Source organism: Primulina huaijiensis, chromosome 15 (assembly GCF_012295235.1).
Source record: "Primulina huaijiensis isolate GDHJ02 chromosome 15, ASM1229523v2, whole genome shotgun sequence".
Classification (NCBI taxonomy): Eukaryota; Viridiplantae; Streptophyta; class Magnoliopsida; order Lamiales; family Gesneriaceae; genus Primulina; species Primulina huaijiensis.
The window spans coordinates 19,842,470-19,866,031 of NC_133320.1; the positions used below are offsets into that span (position 1 = coordinate 19,842,470).

At 34.4% G+C, this 23,562-nt stretch overlaps 4 protein-coding genes across 5 annotated transcripts; 2 read left to right on the forward strand and 2 right to left on the reverse strand.

Moving 5' to 3' along the window:
* The first annotated feature begins 2,977 nt into the window (after positions 1–2,977).
* On the forward strand, positions 2,978–5,562 carry LOC140958191 (LIM domain-containing protein WLIM1-like). Its single transcript, XM_073415555.1, has 4 exons — positions 2,978–3,348; positions 4,737–4,833; positions 4,931–5,064; positions 5,136–5,562. The coding sequence occupies exons 1-4, from the start codon at positions 3,211–3,213 to the stop codon at positions 5,334–5,336; spliced, it is 570 nt and encodes a 189-aa protein (XP_073271656.1). The 5' UTR covers positions 2,978–3,210; the 3' UTR covers positions 5,337–5,562.
* Positions 5,563–6,570: 1,008 nt separating this feature from the next.
* LOC140959890 (uncharacterized) lies at positions 6,571–7,993 on the reverse strand. Its single transcript, XM_073417925.1, has 3 exons — positions 7,593–7,993; positions 7,332–7,483; positions 6,571–6,997 (listed from the first exon to the last, which is right to left on the reverse strand). The coding sequence occupies exons 1-3, from the start codon at positions 7,891–7,893 to the stop codon at positions 6,881–6,883; spliced, it is 570 nt and encodes a 189-aa protein (XP_073274026.1). The 5' UTR covers positions 7,894–7,993; the 3' UTR covers positions 6,571–6,880.
* A 3,610-nt stretch (positions 7,994–11,603) lies between these two features.
* Positions 11,604–14,526, forward strand: LOC140960396 (inositol transporter 1). Its single transcript, XM_073418648.1, has 2 exons — positions 11,604–12,509; positions 13,314–14,526. The coding sequence occupies exons 1-2, from the start codon at positions 11,952–11,954 to the stop codon at positions 14,256–14,258; spliced, it is 1,503 nt and encodes a 500-aa protein (XP_073274749.1). The 5' UTR covers positions 11,604–11,951; the 3' UTR covers positions 14,259–14,526.
* Positions 14,527–14,782: 256 nt separating this feature from the next.
* On the reverse strand, positions 14,783–23,175 carry LOC140960395 (nucleobase-ascorbate transporter 6-like). 2 transcript variants are annotated; one of them, XM_073418646.1, is made up of 15 exons: positions 23,030–23,175; positions 22,665–22,786; positions 18,459–18,556; positions 18,182–18,355; positions 17,591–17,691; positions 17,347–17,422; positions 17,150–17,209; positions 16,835–17,019; positions 16,640–16,736; positions 16,119–16,205; positions 15,945–16,003; positions 15,779–15,870; positions 15,622–15,699; positions 15,212–15,372; positions 14,783–15,133 (listed from the first exon to the last, which is right to left on the reverse strand). In XM_073418646.1, exons 2-15 carry the CDS (start codon positions 22,756–22,758, stop codon positions 14,915–14,917), a joined length of 1,581 nt encoding a protein of 526 aa, XP_073274747.1. In that variant the 5' UTR covers positions 22,759–22,786; positions 23,030–23,175; the 3' UTR covers positions 14,783–14,914. The 2 variants fall into 2 exon arrangements, with proteins under 2 accessions (XP_073274747.1, XP_073274748.1); XM_073418647.1 differs by lacking the exon at positions 23,030–23,175 and adding an exon at positions 22,917–23,025.
* Positions 23,176–23,562: the final 387 nt, after the last annotated feature.

A 23,562-nucleotide genomic window follows, 5' to 3' on the forward strand; every position in this document is an offset into this window, starting at 1 on the left:
TTTTCTGGTGAGATTATGGTCTACGCAAGTGGTCCCTGAACTGAACTGAACTGACCGGTAACTGGCGACCGGACTTAATAATGTATGTCTGATCAGACTACTGCCACAGTATACTGGGTGAAACAACTGAACTGACCGGTAACTGGCGACCGGGCCGGTAACTGGCGACCGGACTTAAGCATGATAGTAAAGTGACCACAAGCAATATCGCATAAATCTCAAAATTAATATTTGCACGTAATATAATTAAATAACATAATTGAATATGAACAATTTCGATTTTCTTGCATTAAAATCATGTACTTGCGATATTTAAAAATACCTATATGACTTGATTGAAGAGTGAAAGAAGATATAAACATGCATTGGTTTGTTTTGACAGAAAACAAACGAAATAACGACGCGGCACGGCGGAGACGGAGTTGTCCACCAACGATCACTGACACATGTGTATAATATCAAATTATCTTCATATTGACAAATAACTATTTTTGGAAGTTTTTTATAAATCTCTTTCTGTTAGATAAGTTCTTTAGATAGTTTTCAGTATCAAATCTTGAATATTACCCATTCATTTATTGCATATAACAATATCAATTGGTGAATTATTCTTTCTTTCAAAGTAGCTTTTATCATAATCTGTATTGTTCTAATATTAATACAGGACATGGTTTGTGCTACTTCTGGCTTGAGTTTATGTAATTATTTTTTTTATTTCTTCAAAATGAATTAATTGCATCTCTATCTGGTTTCCCGTTAGTTCCACTCGATTGTCATTTTCCTTATATAAACTTTATAGATTAGATGATATTGTCTATTTCTTAGACCAATATTTTCTATGAAAATTTTTTTTTGTCATGTAGAGAATCCTTGATATTTATATATACTAGGGTTTTCTCTCATGATATTTTGGACCATGTTGTAAGATATAGTTATCTAGCTAAAAAAACTAGGCATTTCTTCATGTGTTTTGTGTCTAAACACTTTGTCTTCAATAGGATTTTGATTTTGATTTTCCATTCGACTCTTCTTGACTCACGACTTCTTCTACTTCATACATATTTTCGTCTAAGAAAATATTTTCATACTGATATACTTGAATCGGATTTTGTTAATAAATCGCTTCTTAGATATTCAGAGTTGATTCGCAGCGCCTTATTCATTTTCTAGACAATTGATCGAAATGAGACTTCTTGCTCCACATGTCCAGCTGTTATTATTTTTAAAACTTTCATTAGCTTTGTTGTGAGATTTTCTTAAAGTTTTTCTTGTCGAAGTTCGTCACGTGCTTCTAGATGAGTCCTACTTCATTATGATCTACTTATTTATCAATATTTGTAAGATCTGAATATTTGTCTAGACTATATTATTCTTGTTTTCCAATAACTTCTTTCACTTTTTCTACTTCTGGAATAAAGATGATATCTAAAACTCTTTATCTTATGTCTTTATGGTTTACTTCCAATAATTGTTGGAAGATTATTTTGTTCATAACATAATGGTGTTTGTTTATTAATATCCCTTAATATTTTGTAGTTTTTTTGTATTGATGTCAAATGACACAATTCTGTCAATTTTCTTTTAAAGAAGATGCTTTTCTAGCCAACGTATTTGGATGGTTAGTGAGCGGGTTGGCGATGATGCGTAACGCAACCTGCTTATTTGGCGGAACGATCCGACAAACTTAACCAGTTTTTAGTTATATTAAGTAGGTGAAATAATATGTTATTTGGACGGGTCGGAAAATTACCAACTCAACCACCTATTTGGCGGGACGGACGGGCCAACGAGTTGTAATTACTCTCATGATGATGATTATTATTTAATTTAAATAGTACATACCCTTCCTTAAATGCCTACCGTGTGGAAAACTACATAATTCAACATTTTCTTGAAATCTAGCATTCCTCAACCTATTCAAATTAATGTTTGTCATTAAATATATGAAACAAGATCCATATTTGATTTCAAATGCCCGATTTAAGAAATTATAATAATATTCTTTAGGTATCACTTTCAATTTAATTTATTTTAGTTATATTTAAATAATAACTTTATTATGTTTTCAGACTTCAGTTTTTATTGCACTCCACTTCTCTTCCTATCTTTTGTTTTACCAAATACCTACAATATCCTTTAATGACTCTTCTTGTTCCAAACCAAACATATTTTTATTTTTGAAATCCACATGATTTTAAGTACACATCAGCAGATGAACTCCAATATAAAAATGCATAATTTATGTATAATAATTTTTTTTTACAATGCATATTTTTTTTAAAGTAAGTTGAAGAAAATTTGATAAACAATATGTTTATTCTCACTTTAATTTAGAATAACAAGATTTTTGTATTTACGTAATTAATTTAAAGAAATTAATTTCTTTAAAATCAAAATGAATAAAAGCAAGAAGATGCATGGAATAGCCCCAAGGTAGCTTCGATGTTAGGATATGATGATCTTCTACCAAGAGGTCAGGGGTTCAATCACTCTCTATCCAATTTTGAGTCTCCATACAGAGTTTGTTCAATGTAGTTTATCTGGTCAGTGTGATTTGAAGACTAATACGTTAACCATTTGAGTTTATCCAGAATACATAAAAAAATAACGGCACTGAGTTCCAAGATTAAAAAAACATGCATGGAACACAAATAAATCTACTCTGAATACTTATTCATCAATCATATATTCACCTCATTTAGTTAATTATAAAAAATATGGTTATTTCCCTAAATAAAGATGACCATATATAGTCATAATTTTTATTATTGATTAATAGATATTTTTAACTATATACCAAACAGCCCATGCTGACCATATTGCATTTGCTCGAGAATTCTCGTTTCATTGGCTTATTCCATAACAAATATATATAAGTTTTTATAGAATACAGTCTATATTCATACATTATTGAATTTGGTGTATGTATTATTTAATGTATAAATCATAATAAATTGGACGCACAATTCCAAAAAGAATGGACTGCATGGAAACGCTTCCACTTCAAAGACTACACCTCTAACTAGCTGACCTGGAAAACACACAGCGAAAACAAAGACTTGATCAAAGGAAAGAGAAAGAAGGAAAGAGCGTAATTTTGTAGCGTTGATTACTTGAACTATTCCTTCTTTATATATATACACAGTTAATTCAGAGTGGAACAAAGAATCAAGATCCAAGACAAAAGTTTTCAAAAGCAAAATTAAGAAGATGGCTACTTTTGCAGGGACAACACAGAAATGTAAAGCCTGCGAAAAGACTGTGTATTTGGTGGATCAACTCACTGCGGATAGCAGGGTATATCACAAGGCTTGCTTCAGATGCCACCACTGCAGGGGAACCCTCAAGGTAAGATCTTTTTTGCTACCCTCTTGTTATTTTACTCTTTTTTTTTCTTGTTTGTGTGTTTGCTTACTTGTCGTATCGCTGTGATTTCTATAGCCCATCTTGTATTAATCTTACTGCAGTGTTTTGGTGTGTGTGCGTATTTCTTGATGGATATGCTTGATAACTGTGATGTTGCTTGTATTGATATTTCCTATTTCGCATGGATTCGGTTTAAAAAGTATGTAGAATTTTTCACAAATACAAATTTTGTCTCGTATTCGGGAGTAAACTGTTTGATCGGCTGATAGTTGACATCAGTCATTAGATCAATTGTGAGGATCTTGATGCAGGTATTTTTTGAATGTAAACTGATATGTTGTAATATTTGCTTGCCGAGAAAGAAGAATTTATGCTTTAGAACTAATGCCTGTCTGACTGTCAATTGCTGATGTATAGTTGCAATAGTTCATTCCCTATATCTGATCCATGTTTCACTAGACTTGCTTTTGAATATGTGAATTACTTGTGAGTTAACAAAATAAATTCAATCGTCATTCTACTAGTTTGGGAGAGTCCATTGTGTTTGATCAACTTTCTGATGCATATCCCACGATTTCCTTGTGTATTTCCTAGATGAATTATCAGCAAAATGCTGAGAAAGTGCACTGTAACAAGATTTTGTTTTGTGTTTTTACTTTTAGAAATATGGCTAAATGAAGCTAAATCTATTAAATAATCATAATCTTGCTTTTTCTCAAATTTGAATGCATATTGGCTCATACAATTGATTAAGGCATCAATGATGTGATTATTCGGCTTACACACTTGTTCGTCTCCTCGCCAGTTATGCCCCTAATTGTTTGGAGCTTATTGGGTTCTTATCCTTAAGAACCCTTTTTTTTGTTTCTTTTACTCACCATACCTCATCTTTTCTTTCATTCCTAATTGTTGCACAACTATTATAGAACTCAGTTTTTGTGTTCCTTGACCAAGCTACTGATTTTGCATCACCGTTGATACCGGTGATGATAAAATGATATGTTTTTTAGGCCAATAATTGCTTTCAGCTAGTCCCCTGAACTCGTGCACATGACTTGTGATTCTTGTCAAACAGAATCAACCTATAGTGGTACAGAAGATTTTCTCAAACTCTGCTTGCTCTGTCTTCAACATATGAGACTACTTTATTTCCTAAAATTTTAGTTTCTTCAAGGTACTGTAATGGAATTCGTTAAGTGAAAAAATTATGGCAAACCATCAACATTTGCTACATGGTTTGTTGGCCTCAAAGCCAGCATAGCTTATATCTTACCACTAATTTCTCTTCCTTCGCGTTATATCATTTGTAGTAAATTTATTAACTTTATTGCTCACATTCCATCTGCAATTTTTCTATGTCGTTACTGCAGTTAAGTAATTACTGTTCCTATGAAGGAGTTCTGTACTGCAAACCTCACTATGATCAACTTTTCAAGATGACTGGAAGCTTGGATAAAAGTTTCGATGGTTCTAACAAAATCAAGCCCCTTATTAGTTATTTCTCTTTTTTCCTTCAATAATACTCTTAAGCTTAGCTTATTTCTTTATCTAATCATACCCACAGGAGGCCCAAAAGCTGCAAGAGTCGACAGATCTTCGGAGCAAGGCATTACAAACAACAGCAAACTTTCAAGCTTGTTTGCAGGAACTCAAGATAAATGTGTTTCTTGCAACAAGAAAGTCTACCCTCTTGAAAAGGTACATAAACTACTCAAAACTCGAGCTTCTAAAGCGATTCTTCTAATTCTTTTTATGACATGTATTTATAGGTAGCTGTTGATGGAAGTTCGTATCATAGGTCGTGTTTCAAGTGCAGCCATGGTGGCTGTGTGATAAGTCCATCAAATTACGTTGCGCATGAACATCAGCTATACTGTAGGCATCACCATACTCAACTTTTCAAGCAAAAAGGCAATTTTAGCGGATTAGCAAAACAAGAACATGTTAAAGGGGAAAACGGAACAGCCTAAGTTTATACTGGATAAGTTTCATCGACGTTAAAAGTTCAATATCAGACCTGGGAACTTTGGTTCTGAAGCATCAACTATAGAGATAAATCAAAATTTAAAGAACGAATTGATATATGCTGGTGATTTTCCCTTTTGGTTTTGTGTTTTGATGGATGGTATTGTCACAAGATTATTGTGGTTTTTGTTGTAATATAACCAAGGTTGAGAGTAAGATAGTTTTGTTGAATGTTATTTTGAAGCTTGAAATAGGAGTTTTTGAATTCTAATATACAATGTGTGCCTAAAATTACAAAATACAGAAAAAATTCTATTACTACATTGAGATAATAAGATTATAATTAAGAAAANATAGTAGTTTATGGCGAGCAAGCCAGTTTAAATCACATGCACTTGTATATGACTATTTCACATAAAAAATATCAATATTTTTTCAAAATATTGATCTCATAACAAATATGTCCAGACAACTTCATATGTTAATAAAGCCACGCCAAAATTTTCAAAATAATTATCTCGATTCCATAAAATATGCGCCAGATTCCTTTCTTTTGTTGGCCACAAATCTGGAAGAAAAAAAAAACACTTGAAGTTGAATAGTAGTTTTAAGAAGATATTTCTTGTTAATGCTTCTCCTTTTATAATTTTTTTCTCAATAGAAAGCCAAAAGAAAAGGAAAGAAAAAGCCATTATTTACTTTTTAATATTAATTATGTTGCAGTGGGACACTTGCTTGTGAAATGAAGTATCTAATGGTATTATGTGGTGGAGGAATGATTCCTTCTTAATTCATTCCAAAGTGCTGCAAAAGATGGCTCAAATGATTGTTTCAAGTCAAATTTTGTTCCAATAATCATTATATTTGCAGGTTTCTTGGTATCATTCCTATCTTCAACTTTGACCATTTCAGATTATTGTAGACTCATTGAAAACGGGTAAAGATTATTAAAAATTCTATTAATAAAACCTATTAAAATAAATGTCTCATTCAAAATAGTTCATTTCAACATTTCGTGTTATATTAATTGTCATGTGTATCATTATTATATTTAAAAAACTATCTCACCACCCAACGTGTGACAATTATGTGTAACAAGAAATGCTGCAATAAATGTTAAGACACTATTCCTCGAGTTGTTGAACCAGTCTCACTCTTGTAATTTTTTCTGAAAAGTCTTCTATTAATTATTCTTGCCATCAAAGATTGCATCATAGAATCATTAACTCCAACTTCAAAGAATCTTTTCCCACGCTGGCATCGGAAAAAGAATTCATATTTTACATTGCAAAGCATTCTTTCGGAACATGCTTACATAGATTTCATCAGTTGGAAGTAATAATTGTGCAAACAATTCTAAAATTTTTAAGGTAGCGTGAAGTACAACTTGGAAACATTAATTCTTTGATACATGGAGGGCAAGTTTCATGTCCAAATCGTGGCTCTTTTGATCTTGTTAGCTTATCTAAGTTACAGATATTTTTGGGCAGATTCTCAATACAAGGACAAGACTGAAGAGAAAGTACAGAAAAGAAAAGGTAATAAATCTTCAGCTTTCAGCTTCAGAGATAATACTTAAAGACGGTTGCCATGCTTTGGATTTTGACGGGGCATGAACTACAGGTGCTTTATTATTTCTTGATTTGTGCCCTCTATCCTTCACGGCCTGTAGCATTTTACAGGGAAAAAAATATCAAAAAATATTATAATTATCTTTTCACCATATTTTTTTCAATAAAAAAATGGCCCGATGAGACTGAATTATGAGTTAAACTTGCTCTAATATGAATAATTTATGCGAGATATGACAAATAAATATTGGAAACATGAGTTGCAGTGTCGACATATGAGTAAAAAAATTCAAAATACAGAGTATCTCATCAGTACTTGTCAATATGAATAATTAACAAGAAACCAGGTCATATTGGTTGAAAATCTTGAAATAATTTAAGCATGAAATGAGATTATATATAAATATAGGAGGAAAAGTAGAAATCCACCTGCTTTGTCATCTCCACGGCATTTCTTCTGAGAACTCCCTCGAAATCTGAATTTGGTTTCACGGCACTCTTTCCATACATCTCAACATCGTCTCCAGATTGCTGCTGCTTCCATTTTGCTAGTTTCTTGGCCCCCAATCCCTTCATTACCTCTGCAAAACATATAAAAGATAGAAAACCCATAATTAAACTCCTTAGTTTGATTTAAAAACAAATATTGCAAAGACAAAAGAAATAACAAAACGAAAGAAAGAAACAAACCTTCAGTAGTTACTAGTCTATAAACATGGCCAAGAACAAGAGTATCGGTAGGCCTAAGGAGCTTAATACGTGTTACACGAAGTGGGATTTTGTTATTTTTTGTACTGCCCTCGTTTCCGGCGGCGGCTGTGGCGGAGGAGGTGGATGTGTATAAGGTGGTGGTGAGGAGAAGTGCGACGTAGTGACCAGGATTGATCTTCATTATTTCAGTAGCGACAATAGGCTTAAAGAGCCGATTCTCTTTACCATTGGGATGTTGGATTACTAAAGTCGCATTATCAATGGCTTGGCAATTTCCCATTTCCGACTAGATTTTGTTTTTGATTCTTAATTTTGAGTGGGAGAAGGAATATGTAGTAGCAATCTCACCCACCACCACCTTTGTTTCGGTGGAACACATCACAGTCATATATATAGCCTAGACAAAGTGTGTCTAAACATTAGAAGCAATGTTATAAATATCTAATATCACGTCATCAATTTTTTTATATTATGTGGTTAGGCGAAAAATAACTAAAACTACAACAACAAAAAATCAAACAAACAAACAAACTCATTAGATTAAGATCAAACATCGACAACTCATAAGATAAAAAGCAGAACAAATCAACTTATAACTCGACAGATTTTGTAATTTCACAGTTCATGATACAAGCTCTGATGTTTTTATGTTCAAATATTAATGTTCTTGTTGACCTTAAAACAACAAAAATCTTGAATTAATTTGGCATTGGATCACTCATAGAATTATGTTAACCAAGATTACATCACAATGGAGTATAATATAAGATTATGGTTGTATGGATAGATTTCAAATTTATTTTGGTTGTTAAAGAAATAAAATCATAAATTTCAAATTAACTCTTTACATATTTATATAGTATTTTCATATTAATTATGATGGATTTCAAGTTCACCCAATAACGATACGGTTATTTGAAATTCATTTGATTTATATTATTGATGTATAAATAAGTAAGATATTGATTAAACCTATAATCAAATTCCAAATATTTCAAATTCATAACCTCAATCTTATCCTAAATACATCTAATATTTACTAGCTAGGAAGGAATGTACTATGTATGTGAATCTGTGATGGAATAGGAAATCAACTTTAAGTCTATATTTTCTATTTGTGGCGAAGCATTATCTTTTTAATTTCCACTTATTTTATGTTTGCATTTTATTAATTTGGTGAATTATTTGAACCACTCCAACTAATTTTTCCTTTAAAAAATTTGCAAAATAATGGCCTTATTTCTCAGTTTCATATCTTCCAATATAAAATCATTACCATGAACCAAACTTTTCTTCATTTACTACAAAATTTGATGTCTACATACATATGATTCTTAACAATTTAATCATTAATTCATGACCTAGAAAATCATATGAAATCAATGGAGAGACATAGCGTACCAAACGGATGTACATCTCACAATTATTCGTGGTTGTAAAATTTTCGATTTCATTAATTAATCTTTTAATTATTGATAAAACTAAAATTTCGATATTATTTATCCTATATTTTTTAGACAATTTTAAATGATAAATAAATATATATATGTAATGCCCATGGGCGGTTCCCGATCCAACTGGCGGGAGTCGGTTATCCCATGGCTCATTACTCAATGACTCCTCCAGCCCAAACACTGGAGTTTGTACCTCAATTGGTACCAGACTTGTGCTAAGTATCTATATGTCCAGGAAATCTTAGGTTCGAGTTTGGAGAGGTACAATATAGACAAATGTTTTAGTAAATTTAAGAATACGGGAAAGTGAAAGTACGCGATATTGTAAAATTAGTAGTTGTAGACAAAGGATAAATTCAGTAAAATATATTTTTCATGTAAATTTTTTTGGGGTACATTTTTCATATTTGGCGATAGAACTTGCTGTCGAAGCTTTTCGATGTATATTAGTAAACATTCGGGATCAAGCAATCTTTCATGTAGTTTTATTCAAATGAGAATGGGTACTTTTGAGTTTTGTCCATTTGAGTAACATTACCAAAACTTCTAAATCTACATTACGGGATTTTTATCATTATTTTTAAGTGTATAGAACAAAAAAATAGTCATTCATTTGTTTAAATAAAATTCACACAAAAAATCTATAATGATAAATTGCTTAATTGTTCAATCATCCGATATGTTTACAAATCGTAAAAATTTTGTGAGACGATTTCACGAGTCAATTTTGTGATACATATTTCTTACGTGAGTCATTCATAAAAAATTATTACTTTTTATGTCAAAAATATTATTTATTATTATAAATAAGACATAGTCGACACGTCTTACGCTCACAAGACAACTACTATTTTCAAATTAACTCTATTCTCTATCAATACGATGCTATCCATAAGCTTTTCTTCTTTTAATTTTTAAAAGACATGCATTATAAGATTGTGCACTTTATGCTATTTTTGTACAATATTTATCACATTATTGCTTCAAATATTTATTAATTAAATTATTAAAGCGGTATGGTACATGGTTAATTAAATCCACCCGTAGCTCTTAATACTTGAGTATCTATATGTCCAGTTCAAAAACTCTAAAATATCGTTTGGTACAGTAAAATATTTACAAATTAAGCATCATTATTAATTCAAATTTGACTCAATTTCTACAAATAATATAGCCACATATCATTTTTTTTTTCATGATGTAAGAACCTGCAACCGCTACCATTCGGTATACACTGAGTAAATCTCCGAACTAATGCAATATCCATTAAATCACACTAATCATATAAACCGCACTGGACAAGTTCTATACAACAAAATTTTCAGAAAAAATATTGGTAAAAAAATCAAATTCATGACTATTAATCAAACGCATCCACTCGAATTTTGTCATGATTGATTGATATTTTCATTTCTGTTATTCGCGTGTTTTGTCTTAATATATAAATACTTTGGGCCGCGTGGTATGTATGGCCAATAGGGAATAAGGAGATGACCCAAAAAAAAATTCAACTATATATTAAAAAAATTCAACTATATGATAATTAATTCTGATACAAAGTGTAAATTTTCTTAGACGAAGAGTATTGTATACCACTGTCGTATATTGTGTGTTAAAAAGATATTAGAGTTGCATAAAAATATATGAATAATGCTAAAGGTAAAACCAATATATCGTTACAACGATATTTACAACCATTATATTGCCAGATTTTACTGGTATATCGCGAGATTTTGTATTCCATATATAGTGAAATTTTGACAAATTGAATTTTTGCATTGAATTTGTTGTGTTGTACAAATTGATGTACAAATATGAATATACATGTAGTATCACTCAAAATATATTTGGTTATCATGACCAAAATAGAATTTTGGGTAAGAGATGATCTAATTAATTAGAATTACGGAAAAACTGATTTGTCGTTGAGATGCAATCAAAGTGGTCCGGCCTGATCCTTTCAAAATGGACATGCTCGCCAATTTGATGGCTTGGAAAGACGGATCAAATCCAAATTCCGTGAAAAGCATAACAATTACAAAAATTTTATAATATTATATTGGAAAAAGAAATCTATAATCAGTTTGAGTATTACATTTCCTGATATTTTCAGCCCAACAACATACTTTGATGTTAGTCTCTGTGAGCTAATATATTTTCTAATCAAAATTGATATAAAAGATTAAAAATATAATATTAATATATAATATTTGATTATCAAATATTTCAGATTTGGTATGATATTTGATTTTTGTGTATTCAAACATGTATAATAAGTATTGAAATTAATGACTACGTCTTTTATCGGATGAAAAATTGTACAAAACATTGAAAATGTGGTATTAATATATGATATTTGAGTATCAAAAGATTCAGATATTATATTAATATATGATTTTTCAGTACCCAAAGTTATATAACAAGTATTGATATTAATGAATTTTGTATTTTTTCGGATGAAAATCGATATAAAATATTAAAAATATGATACTAATATATGATAATTGAGGGACATATATTAAACACAAATTAAGGTTTTGAATTTAGAAATTCAAAATGAAGTTGTAAGAAATTAGGAATTCCTCCTCGAAATGCCTAAATTTGGTTGTCATCTCAGGAGATGTACGTGCCCATACCAATTACAAAAAACCTTATCTGATTTTCTGCTTGTTGCCCCCCACCTCACCAAATTCCAACCCAAAGCACTCCATCTTCTTCTGTCTTTCTTGTTCTGTAAATTGTTAATGTTGTTTGTAATTGTTAATCGTGGTTGAATTCGTATACAGATTCTTCATTATTTTGCAACCTTACATTTAAGAATTTCCTTTTTTTTATATAAGACTATTTCACTTGTGAGATAATTATCAATAGCTGCGAGGAGGAGATGACGATAGAGTTATTGCCAGCGAGTTCTGGATATTTGAATGATGGCGGAGAAAATGGGGGCAGGAAGATCACCTATTTCAGCAACTCTTATGTGCTGGGACTGACTATGGTTGCTGGTATCGGCGGTCTTCTTTTTGGATATGATACTGGAGTTATTTCTGGAGCCCTTTTGTACGTAGAAGAGGAATTCGAGGAAGTTAATGGGAGTAGTTTTTTACAGGAGACAATTGTCAGCATGGCTTTGGTTGGTGCCATGATTGGAGCTGCTGGAGGTGGTTGGATTAATGATCATTACGGGCGTAAGAAAGCTACCATCGTTGCTGATTTAGTGTTTATTGTTGGATCCATAGTCATGGCTGCTGCTCCCAATGCTTATGTTCTTATCGCGGGACGATTCTTGGTTGGATTGGGTATCGGTGTAGCATCTGTTACGGCTCCTGTATATATTGCTGAGGCTTCTCCGTCAGAAATTAGGGGTGGCCTCGTCAGTACCAATGTGCTGATGATTACTGGTGGACAGTTTCTTTCTTACCTTGTGAACATTGCTTTTACAGAGGTCGGACTTTTGGTTTCGGTCATTTTATTTGCTAGCTTTTGCAGTTGTTAATTTTTGTGATTATTATGTTTGTTAAATTCATCTTGTGAAAGTTTTACGACACATAGAGTGTGCTAGGTAATGTGTAGTTCTTGATGGTTTGTCAATGTTACCGGTGCTATAGTTTGGAGGACCAGATTTTATAGACTCGGGATGATGGAGAGTTAAATGATTGTAGGTTCTAAAGCGTGTTTTAGCTGACCATATTGCGTGTTCATTGGATGACCATGGGAGGTTTGCATGCTCAATTATTTTGTGGGGTTAATTCTCTTTACTAAAGTATTTGCCAGTGGTTTGCCACCTTGTATTTGGTTGATTTATGGCGACTATGGACACGGCTGAGATTTGAATATCTCTTTCATTCTTTCGTAAGCCGTCCTGATTTGAATACCTCTTTCATTCTTTCGTAAGCCGTCCTGATTCTCTATCCCTTTATTAGTTCCATTGCTTATCAGAAACATCAACATTTAATGATTTCATGGGTCACATATCAAAGTTCTTTATTTCCTATCGGTATTATAGCTAATCCATGTTTTGATTATATTTGTGTGTGTGTTTTTTGGTAAATGGTTTTATTTTGTTCTTTTAAGGAATAGTTAGCTAGTGAAAGTTTTTTAAAAAAGAGACAGCATGACTGTACATTTTAAGATTGTTCGAGATTAGTTGATCAATGTAAAGTAAGTAATGTCGTATCCATGATGTGTATTTCTTTTGGTAATAATTGGTGTTGCCTTATGTGATTTTTGTTGTTTAATGGCTAACCAGGTTCCAGGCACATGGCGGTGGATGCTTGGAGTATCTGCATTGCCTGCTATTGTACAATTTTCTCTTATTATATTTTTGCCCGAGTCTCCGCGGTGGCTTTATATGAAGAAGGATAAATCTGAAGCCATTATTGTGCTTTCTAAAATTTATGATCCACATCGGTTAGAAAAGGAGGTAGATCAGCTTGCTGCTGCACTTCGGGAAGAGCAAGAGAAAAGCAACAATATCAGTTACATTGACGTTCTCAAATTAAAGGAATTAAGACTTGCTTTTTTGGCTGGAGCAGGTATGCAGGCCTTTCAGCAATTTACTGGAATCAACACAGTTATGTACTACAGCCCAACAATTGTGCAAATGGCTGGCTTTAATTCGAATCAATTAGCACTTCTTCTATCTCTCATAGTTGCGGCCATGAATGCCCTTGGTACAGTTTTTGGAATATACCTCATTGATCATGTTGGTCGCAGGAAGTTAGCTCTAAGTAGTTTGTGTGGAGTAACCATATCTCTTATTGTCCTTGCTGTGGCATTTTTCTTGCAATCAACGGATCCTGTAAATGGGTTTTATGGTTGGATTGCAGTTGTGGGTTTGGCTCTTTACATCGCATTTTTTTCACCTGGAATGGGCCCTGTCCCTTGGACAGTTAATTCAGAAATATATCCAGAGGCCTACCGTGGACTTTGTGGTGGCATGTCTGCCACAGTGAACTGGATATCGAATCTGATAGTAGCTCAAAGTTTTTTGTCCTTAGCTGAAGCTGTGGGTACTGGCCAAACTTTCTTGATACTTGCTGGAGTGGCTGTTGTCGCTTTTATATTTGTCGTTCTTTTTGTGCCTGAGACAAAGGGATTGTCATTTGAGGAAGTGGAGAAAATCTGGAAGGAGAGAGCTCGGGGCCATGACTCTAGTGGAGAACCACTGCTGGAAACTGGAAACAACCGTTGAGCGATGAACCTTTGAATCTCTTTTTCTGTTTTATGCAATCTTAATGTCTGTGAGATGTGTGTCCACTATAATGTGTTCGAAATTCCGGTAAACCATTGGAAATAATCCGATAAGTGAGCAACTAGGGCAACATTGGATGGAACTGTTGCTTATACCAAACTTAGGTTCAGTGATTGAGTCACACCTGGTACGCATATGTAATTCACCTGGTACGCCTATGTAGTTTTTAAATAAACTTGTTCAATAATGCAATGCGTATTTCACATCATGCATTTTCCATGCTTTTTATTTTCATTTATGAACCAGTGCAAAAGTTTTATGTAAATCAGAATGCCTTTATATGGGAAAGAAAGTTGTATATGTCAGAGTTATTTGGGCTTTGTAGCGTGACAGTGATTGTTAAGCCATAGGGCATGTTCTGTACTTGATATCAGCTTGAACGCAAGTGTTGGATTATATAATGTTGTTTTACAGAAACAGATTGAATTATAAGAAAAAAATTTGATGACTTCAGATATGGAGACTTGATGTCAAATCAATCAGACACTAAATTATGGGATTGTAGAGTCCCATAATTCTTTATAAATATTTAGTTTTACAGAACTACTGAACGAGCATGATACAAGGAAGATCTGTTATCCTTCCAGGGACAGACATTAGACAGATGGGAAATATTTGTTGAGATTGAGAGGAAGGGAGTAGAATTCCCCACTTCTGGTATCAGTCTTGAAGTCTTTGAACTTGTCCCACCAATGTTTTCCTCTATCTTTCCGTACTTGTGCATCTTGCTTGTGTAAGGTGGTGTCAAGAAAGTATGAAACTATGCCAGCTACAAAAGCTTTGGAGGAAAAGGGGACGTTTACCATGTCGTTGAACTGCAAGATGGAAAGATGATTTTTTGTGAGGAAAAGTTCTTATTTATATGAATGCCAAGAATTTACGGTTGTGCTTACCCATCGGCCAGATGTGTGGACCGGGCCGTATCCATTGATGGCAGTGTATTCGTTAAAGTACTGGGGAATCGACAAGCCAAGAAAAGTTGAAAAGCTTAATATGAACAAGTTCCTGAAGCTGTTAAGTTGGCAGAACTGCAAGAAACTCAAACCACCCGAGCCTGTGCATTAGGATTGCGTATAGTAAGTATCATGTGAATCATTTAGATGCAATGAACTTTGTTCAGAAGAATTAATGCCATGGGTCCTCATTAGTGGAAATTTATATAATAGGTTCCCGTTAGTAGCTACTTCTCATCCACAGCTCTAAGAAATTTGTTTCAAATTGATTAATTATTGCCGGTCATTCACAGCTCTAAGACAATCTCATCAGGGACGAGATATTGGCTTCACATATTGTAAACGCTTACCAACATAAGCAAAGAAGACACAGTACAACGCAGCCACAATAGGCATTGGAATCGAAGCAAAGACTGCTCCAAATTTCCCTGCAAAGATAACTCTTGTTTCTTAGAGAGCAATGTCATCTACAGAAAAATATTTTGTTTAGAAGAATCGGATAATTACCAAGAACAGAGAAGAAAAGCATGAATCCAGCAGATATCTGCACTACTCTTCTACTGCCAACTCGTGTCAGTGCTATCAGCCCAATATTCTCACTGAGCAGAAGCAATGAAAAGCATATATAGCATAAGATATGAAATCATGTAGAAATCAACAGTCACTGTCTTACATAGCCACTGACGATCCATTCCCAGTTCCGAAAATTCCAGACAACAAGATAGCAATACCCTGGCATACAGAAGCAGGAGACATGAAAATCTATGTTCTAACATTCATTCGGTTTGTGGGAAATTACTGAGACATTGAAAGAGTCCCCTATGCAGTGCAAGATGTCTTATTCTACCTGCCAGCCTACACCACGGCTGAAAATAGATGGTGGCAAGGGTGTCGCACTCGCATATCTCGACAAACCAACAAAGCCACCACTAGACTGAAATCACATTAGACACACAAAACATGTACAGAAAAGTGTAAGTTGCAGTCAACAAGTACGTGCAATTCTTAAAATGTAATTTGGCTTTAACTAAGAAATTGTGAGCTGCAAAGAAAATGTACATTGTGTCATTTAGAAGCTAAGGAAAAATAAGAGAAGGTGAAGATTCAAGATATCTTAACGTAAGAAGCTGTTTCTGCCTCCTAAAGGCAAATACGAGGACAATATTTGTTGCAAGCGAGGCCTATACACTCATTTTTACAAAAAAATTAACCCTATGATAAAAGAATCCATTATATGACTTCATAAACCTTCACAAGTCATTCTAGAAGTAGGATGTATATTGCAATATTGATCAATCAAAAAAACTTATTGGACATCTTTACCATCTATCAATCCTTGTGCAACCTAAGGACAAAATAACAACAAACCTCTATGAGGGCAACAAACGCTGCCATCATCATGGCGAAGGCTTCACCAGCATCAAATGAAGGTGCCCCCCACTGGAACGGATATGGAACTCTTATCCTGGAAATTAGTGAACAAACACTTATTTTAGTAAAGAAAACAATTTTAGAAGCACAATTCTCGTGAGTCCCTGCTATAGTCAAGAAAGTTAAGCTTACCAGGGAGCAGCATCTATAAGTCCAGCACGATCAGTTCTGCAGCTTATTTGCGTATTTGTTGGCTTTCCATTGTAGGCACCACCCACAGTAAGAAAATGAGCATAAATCCATACAATGACCACCGAGAATAAAACTGAAAACCGGTCCAAGAGATACTTCCCGGGACGTATGAGGTGGACCAAATACTGTAGTAAACGACATGTTATGATACTGAAACTAGTTAGCCAAGTTAACTGTTAGATACGCTTATCGTGACAAGATTCTCGGGGGATAACATGTTGATCTTCTTAGTCAAACTGAACTTGTTACTGTTACCTGAGAAAAGAGAACCAAAAGGACGAGCTGTGGCAACCCGATTTCAATGCATTTGGCAACCTGAATGCAAAATGCAGAGATAAAAAGGGTGAGTTTGAATGTAGCAAGTGGCTTAAAAAGTATTTTCTTGAACATAGTTTCTTGAAAAAGGAGAAACAATATTTGAATGTGGCAACTAAAAGATGTTTATTTCTTACTCCTGGAAAACCAAACTCATAGAGCCCAAAACCAGCTACAGAAACCAAAGGGACAACGGAAATTGGACTCAGAAACCTGCGTCATTTTGAACATACCGCATTAGTATAAATCGAACCCCTGGAACCAGTGTAACCTTACACGAGACATCATGTTTTAAACAACTTAGTTGTTGACTACAACTAGTAAACATCACTATTTACTTCAATTGTATTAATGATATACTTGCTAAAGTATTAGACAAACCTCACAACATTACGCCAAAGACCACTGAAACCGAGGACTATCTGTACTGTTGAAGCAACAATAAGTGCACCCTGTGTGGCCCTCATTATCTTCTTGAACTTCTGAAGCATCATTCACGGTAAACACTCTTAAGGATCAAATCGCCACAAATAAACAATAGTATTTCGTGTAGGACTCTCTGTGTACTGTTCTCTCCGTGCAGTTATGTATAAGTCTCAAAAGACTGAACGCTAAGTTGGTTTTGTAATTTTATTTGCTGCGTAGTTTATGAGGTACAGAAGATATTTATTGCATGTTCATATCTGATGAGCCACCTTGAAAATTATGTAAAACAAGCCTGGGATACCAGGATGATACGCTGTTACATCCTGGCCCACAAGCCCACGCAAACAATACTCAATGAATTGGTTCTGCAAGCAACTACTCAGTATATATTCTCACTTCACGAGCATATGATCTTTTGCATATGTCATATCATAGTTCTGTAAGGCATTTTGCATATGTACCGCACCCTGATATAGGATGGAGGAGAGGTGTCACACACACCAACAGACTGAAAGATCAAACAACAATAGGATCAAGATCACAAACCGATATTGGGTCAGGATCACTCCATCTGCCAGACAGAATAATCGAAATTGTGGGGGCAACAAAGGTGTATGAACCTCCAATTACAGCAGGTAATCTGGTTCCGAACCATGTCTGCAACAGCGTGTTCAAACCAGAAACAAACAGCAGCGTCTGAATAACTTTCGCTTTCTCCTCCTTAAGGTCAAAAAGTTGGTGTTAGAATTTATTTCCCCATACAAAAATCAAATAGAGCCAACGTTCGTAAATTGAACTGCACAAAAGCAATCCAATGCCTCACATTTCCTCCTCCCATTTGAGGTACCAAGGCCGTAGGAATCATAACAGTTGTGCCAAGCATCACCAGATAATGCTGGAATCCAAGAATTATGGCTTCGGCTGCAAAAACAATAGTAAACATGCACTCAAAAAAGTGCACTAATACACCTTTGGTTTTATAAGAAACAAAATTTAAAATATAAAACCGAGAAAGAACGCATTTTCTGACCATTAATCGGAAAACAATGATTTGTTGGGGAATTACAACGAAGCGATGCCGACCACGATGATAATAGTACCCAAAAATGCGGAATAAAATAATCAACAAGAACACAAAGATTTACGTGGTTCACCCAATATATGCTACGTCCACGGAGCATTACAACTTTTATAACTTGAAGAAATATTACAAGTGTATACACCAATACACTCAATTTTTCTCACACTCCCAACCCAAGTATACCGAGAAAATAATTTATCTCACACTCCCAACCCGAGTATACCGAGAAAATAATTTCTCTAACTCACACAAGAGAATTCCCGCACTCAAGAAAAAGATACTCTTTTTTCTATGTACTCTTTTTTTATCAAAGCTAAAAAAATTTTGATTTTGAGATACAATAACTGAAGGAATTGAGCTCTATTTATAACTAATTCTCTCGTTCAGTTTTCAGATTATTTCGATGTGGGATAACAAATTTATTATTATTTAATTTAATGTGGGTCCCATCCCATTAAATAATAACTCACCTAACAATTCTCCCACTTGAAGACTTGATTTCAATCATGTCTTCACACCATCGGTGCAGCAGCTCATACCTCCTTTATTAGTCCAGGAGACCAACTGAAGTCAAACACAACTTCAGTTTTTCAATGATAACAGCCTTTGTGAGCATATCAGCTGGATTCTTCCTTCCAGAAATCTTATCAAGCTTCAAGACTCCATTAACCAGATCTCTAAGGATCCTCATTCCAAAGATTTGTTTTGCAGCATCCAAATCCTTCAAAGCAAATTCCTTTGATAACTCTTTCTCGAGTGTATCAATCTCCTCCAAACAAGTTCCTGCTATCAACATATCATCTACATATATCAGTATTATGATATAATAACCACCAAGCTTCACATAACAACAGTGATCAGCCTGATACTTCAGAAAACATCATTATTCATTACACCATCAAACTTCTTGTACCACTGTCTTGGAGCTTGTTTGAGACCATACAAGCTATTCTGAAGTTTGCACACCATTCTCTCTTTTTCTCGTACTTCAAAATCCCTGTGATTGATTCATTTCTTCATCTAGCTTTCCATGAAGAAACCTCGTCTTTGCATCTAACTGTTCCAGATGTAAATCTTCTTTTACCATCAATCCAAGTACACTCCTGATAGTAGTTAACTTTACCACCAGAGAGAAAATATCAGTGTAACCAATGACTTCCTTTTCACCTTTTACAACAAGTATTTCTTTATACTGCTTGCTACCATCATGTTCTAACCGGTACTCCCACTTGCTATGTAAAACTTTGTTATCTTCAGGAAGTTCTGACAACTCCCACATGTGATTGGATGACAGTGAATCCATCACATCTTCCATGGCTAACTTCCACTGTTTAAGGTCTCACAAACATCCGATTTATTTTTCACAAAATAAACCCAAAATTTCATGCCCGAATCATCAACAGTAGTGCCATAATATCTTGAGTGATCTCCAAGAGATGTCACAGGAGATGGTCCACATACATCAGTATGTACCAGCTCCAAATCCGCCGATTTCGGTTCTCTAACCCTTTTTTGAAAATCTCACTTTTTTCTGCTTTCCAAAAAATACAGCTTCACACAGCTTGTGTTCAACAATCTTTAATTCCGGTAGCTTTCCGTTTGAAACAAGCATCTTCATTCCCTTTTCACTCGTATCCCCAAGCCTACTGTGCCATAGACTTGAATTAGCTCCAGCATCCACAGCTGCTAATTTATTTCTCAAACTGGAAGTCATATAAAGTGTTCCAGTTTTCTTTCCTCGAGCAACAATCATGGCTCCCTTTTTCACTTTCCAGGAACCATCACCAAAGGTCACCTTATGACCTTCGTCATCAAGCTGTCCTACTGAAATCAGATTGTGTGTCAACTCTGGTACATGCCTTACTTTGTTGATTTTCCAGACAGATCCATTTGTCATCTTCATCCGGATATCACTCATACCAATTATTTCCAAAGGTTTTCCATCAGCCAGGAAAACTTTTCCGTAATCTCCCGCAATGTAATTATCGAATACATCACGATTACCAGTGGTATGAAACGAAGCTCCCGAGTCCATAACCCAAGAATCAACCGAGCTTTCCATGGATAGTAATAGAGCATCATGTACCTCCTCAGTAACAACATTAGCGTCGTTCTTTGTTGATCTGCAATTCTTTTTCAAGTGACCAGTCTCACCACAGCTCCAGCACTTCACATTCTTTTCAAAATTGCTTTTGTCTTTTCCGTTTCTCGACTTGGATCTACCATGCCATTGGTTAAAACTCTTTTCGTCACTCCTGCCCCTTCCTCTATTCTCGAGATTTAGAGCAGAACTTGATGATGTTCCTTCACCAGAATCCATCCTGCGAACTTCTTCAGCAAGAATTTGATCTCTGACATCATTGAATTGTAGCTTTCTTTTTCCAACAGAGTTACTAACCGCTGCCCGCATTGGTTCCCAATTGTCTGGTAAAGACGCCAAAAGAATAAGTGCCCGAATCTCATCATCAAATTTAATTTCAACCGATGTCAGCTGTGAAACAATCGTGTTGAATTCATTGATGTGTTTAGCCATCGATGCATCTTCTCTCATCTTCAAGTTAAATACTTTCTTCATGAGATATACTTTATTATTTGCCTATGGCTTTTCGTACATGTCCAACAAAATGGACATCATCTCCTCCGTTGTTTTTGCCTCCGCCACGTTATGTGCCACGTTCTTCGTTAGGATCAATCGTATTACACCTAACACTTGTCGGTCAAGAAGCTTCCAGTCATCATCCTCCATCTTTTCCGGCTTCTTTCAAGATAAAGGTTGATGCAACTTCTTGCTATACAAATAATCAATAATTTGTAGTCGCCAGAACGTAAAATCTGTACCCTCGAACTTGTTGATTCTCGGTCCCGATCCATCATCTCCGGCCATCACTTCTCTAGCCTTAACAAAAAATCTAAAAAATCTTTTTCTGATGTGTAAGATCAGACAAAGCTGCAATCACAGAGCATACTCAGAATTCTTAAGAATTTTCACAACAAGGCTCTGATACCAGTTGTTGGAGAATTACACCGAAGCGATGCCGACCACGATGATAATAGTACCCAAAAATGCGGAATAAAATAATCAACAAGAACACAAAGATTTACGTGGTTCACCCAATATAGGCTACGTCCACGAAGCACTGCAACTTTTATAACTGGAAGAAATATTACTAGTGTATACACCAATACACTCAATATTTCTCACACTCCCAACCCGAGTATACCGAGAAAATAATTTCTCTAACTCACACAAAAGAATTCCCGCACTCAACAAAAAGATACTCTTTTTTTTCTATGCACTTTCTTTTTATCAAAGCTAAAAAACTTTTGATTTTGGGATACAATAACTGAAGGAATCGAGCTCTATTTATAACTAATTCTCTCGTTCAGTTTTCAGATTATTTCGATGTGAGATAACAAATTTATTATTATTTAATTTAATGTGGGCCCCATCTCATTAAATAATAACTCACCGAACATGATTCACAACTCATTTGAATGCAATGTCTCAACAAAACAAGTTACTAGAGTATGGCCGACCTAAATTTATCATAACATTTCGACAAAGGATTTCCAAACTCGAACTAATGAAAATGGATCGACGTGATTAGAAATTTAGACACATCCGAAGTCACAATCACACGATTTTATCTAGAAAACACAAGATTTATAAAATGTAATGCATATGATTAAGGGTAACTACAAATTTATGGAAATTGGATTGGAGTACATTTCTCTAGTAAAGCAGAAGGAATATTTTTATTTTTTCATAAAAGGTAAAGATAAAAACAGAATAACTTGAAAAAGGCAGAATAACTAAAGTAGATGGTATCGCAAAAATTAGGACATGGTATCTGCCAAAACCAAAAAAAATAATAATTTGGGATTTAAGATCACCGAAAGAATATACTAAAAAGTGAAGAAATTATAGCAGATTAAACAAAAACTGACGCCATGGAGGAGGGCTGGTAATGCAGTAAGCAACATTTGGAAGCTGGTCTTTTGGTAAATGTGGAACTGGCTCATCTGCTGCCTTTGCTGCCATTACTTGTATCTGTTTCACCTTTATATATCTGTGATATAACAGAAAGATTAAATTTTTCAAGAGTCTGATCAGAAATATTTCAGAAATTATGCAATCCGTGCAAATTTATCGTATCCCACTCACTATCTAAGTAAGAAAAAGTTCGAGAAAAAACTCACAAGAAAGCCAAGCAAATGGAACTCTGTGTGTGAAAATAGTGTAATTTTCAACAAAATAGGAGCATATAAGTAGAGGTCCCTTATATACAAGGAAGAGGAAAAACACAATGTACCTTGGTATGAAATGTGGAAGCTTTTCAATGAGAAAAACTCATGAACTGATGTTTGTACAATCAAAAGAAGAAAACTTTCTGCAGCATAAAAGGGGAGGTATATTAAAAAAAGGAATCAACTTTACAAAAGGTGGCAATGGCAAATGGTATATTTTTTTACATAAAGTCGAGAAAAAGAAGCCTCGAATAACAGTAATATGAGAATTTTTTTGCAGAATCCGCATATAGATAAGATACAAAACTTGCCCAAATCTGTTAATAAAACCATGATAATAAAAGTATTGTAACTCAAATCTGTGCTATTGCATGGACTTTGCAAGACAGAAAGAAGTTAATTATTCCTCAACAAGATCATTTTATGTGTTGTATAAATTGCTAAATTTCTGTATTTTCAAAACTTAAAAAATTTAGACTTTCTTGAACTAGACTTAGTGGAATGGTGCTTGCCACATTGCCTATATCTTGGTGCTTGAAATGTTAAGCTCGGTTTATGGAACATGCTGAGAAAAGGAAATTACACTGGAGGGAATCTT

Coding starts and splice junctions, on each gene's coding strand:
- LOC140958191 (XM_073415555.1), top strand. CDS start 3,211: ATGGCTACTTTTGCAGGGACAACACAGAAATGTAAAGCCTGCGAAAAG. Junction 3,349..4,736: donor ACTGCAGGGGAACCCTCAAG/GTAAGATCTTTT, acceptor TCGTTACTGCAG/TTAAGTAATTACTGTTCCTA. Junction 5,065..5,135: donor AAGTCTACCCTCTTGAAAAG/GTACATAAACTA, acceptor ATGTATTTATAG/GTAGCTGTTGATGGAAGTTC.
- LOC140959890 (XM_073417925.1), bottom strand. CDS start 7,893: ATGGGAAATTGCCAAGCCATTGATAATGCGACTTTAGTAATCCAACAT. Junction 7,484..7,592: donor TAGACTAGTAACTACTGAAG/GTTTGTTTCTTT, acceptor TATGTTTTGCAG/AGGTAATGAAGGGATTGGGG. Junction 6,998..7,331: donor CCGTGGAGATGACAAAGCAG/GTGGATTTCTAC, acceptor AAAATGCTACAG/GCCGTGAAGGATAGAGGGCA.
- LOC140960396 (XM_073418648.1), top strand. CDS start 11,952: ATGACGATAGAGTTATTGCCAGCGAGTTCTGGATATTTGAATGATGGC. Junction 12,510..13,313: donor TGAACATTGCTTTTACAGAG/GTCGGACTTTTG, acceptor ATGGCTAACCAG/GTTCCAGGCACATGGCGGTG.
- LOC140960395 (XM_073418646.1), bottom strand. CDS start 22,758: ATGGCAGCAAAGGCAGCAGATGAGCCAGTTCCACATTTACCAAAAGAC. Junction 18,356..18,458: donor CTCAAATGGGAGGAGGAAAT/GTGAGGCATTGG, acceptor TTTGACCTTAAG/GAGGAGAAAGCGAAAGTTAT. Junction 15,871..15,944: donor AATGGATCGTCAGTGGCTAT/GTAAGACAGTGA, acceptor GCTTCTGCTCAG/TGAGAATATTGGGCTGATAG.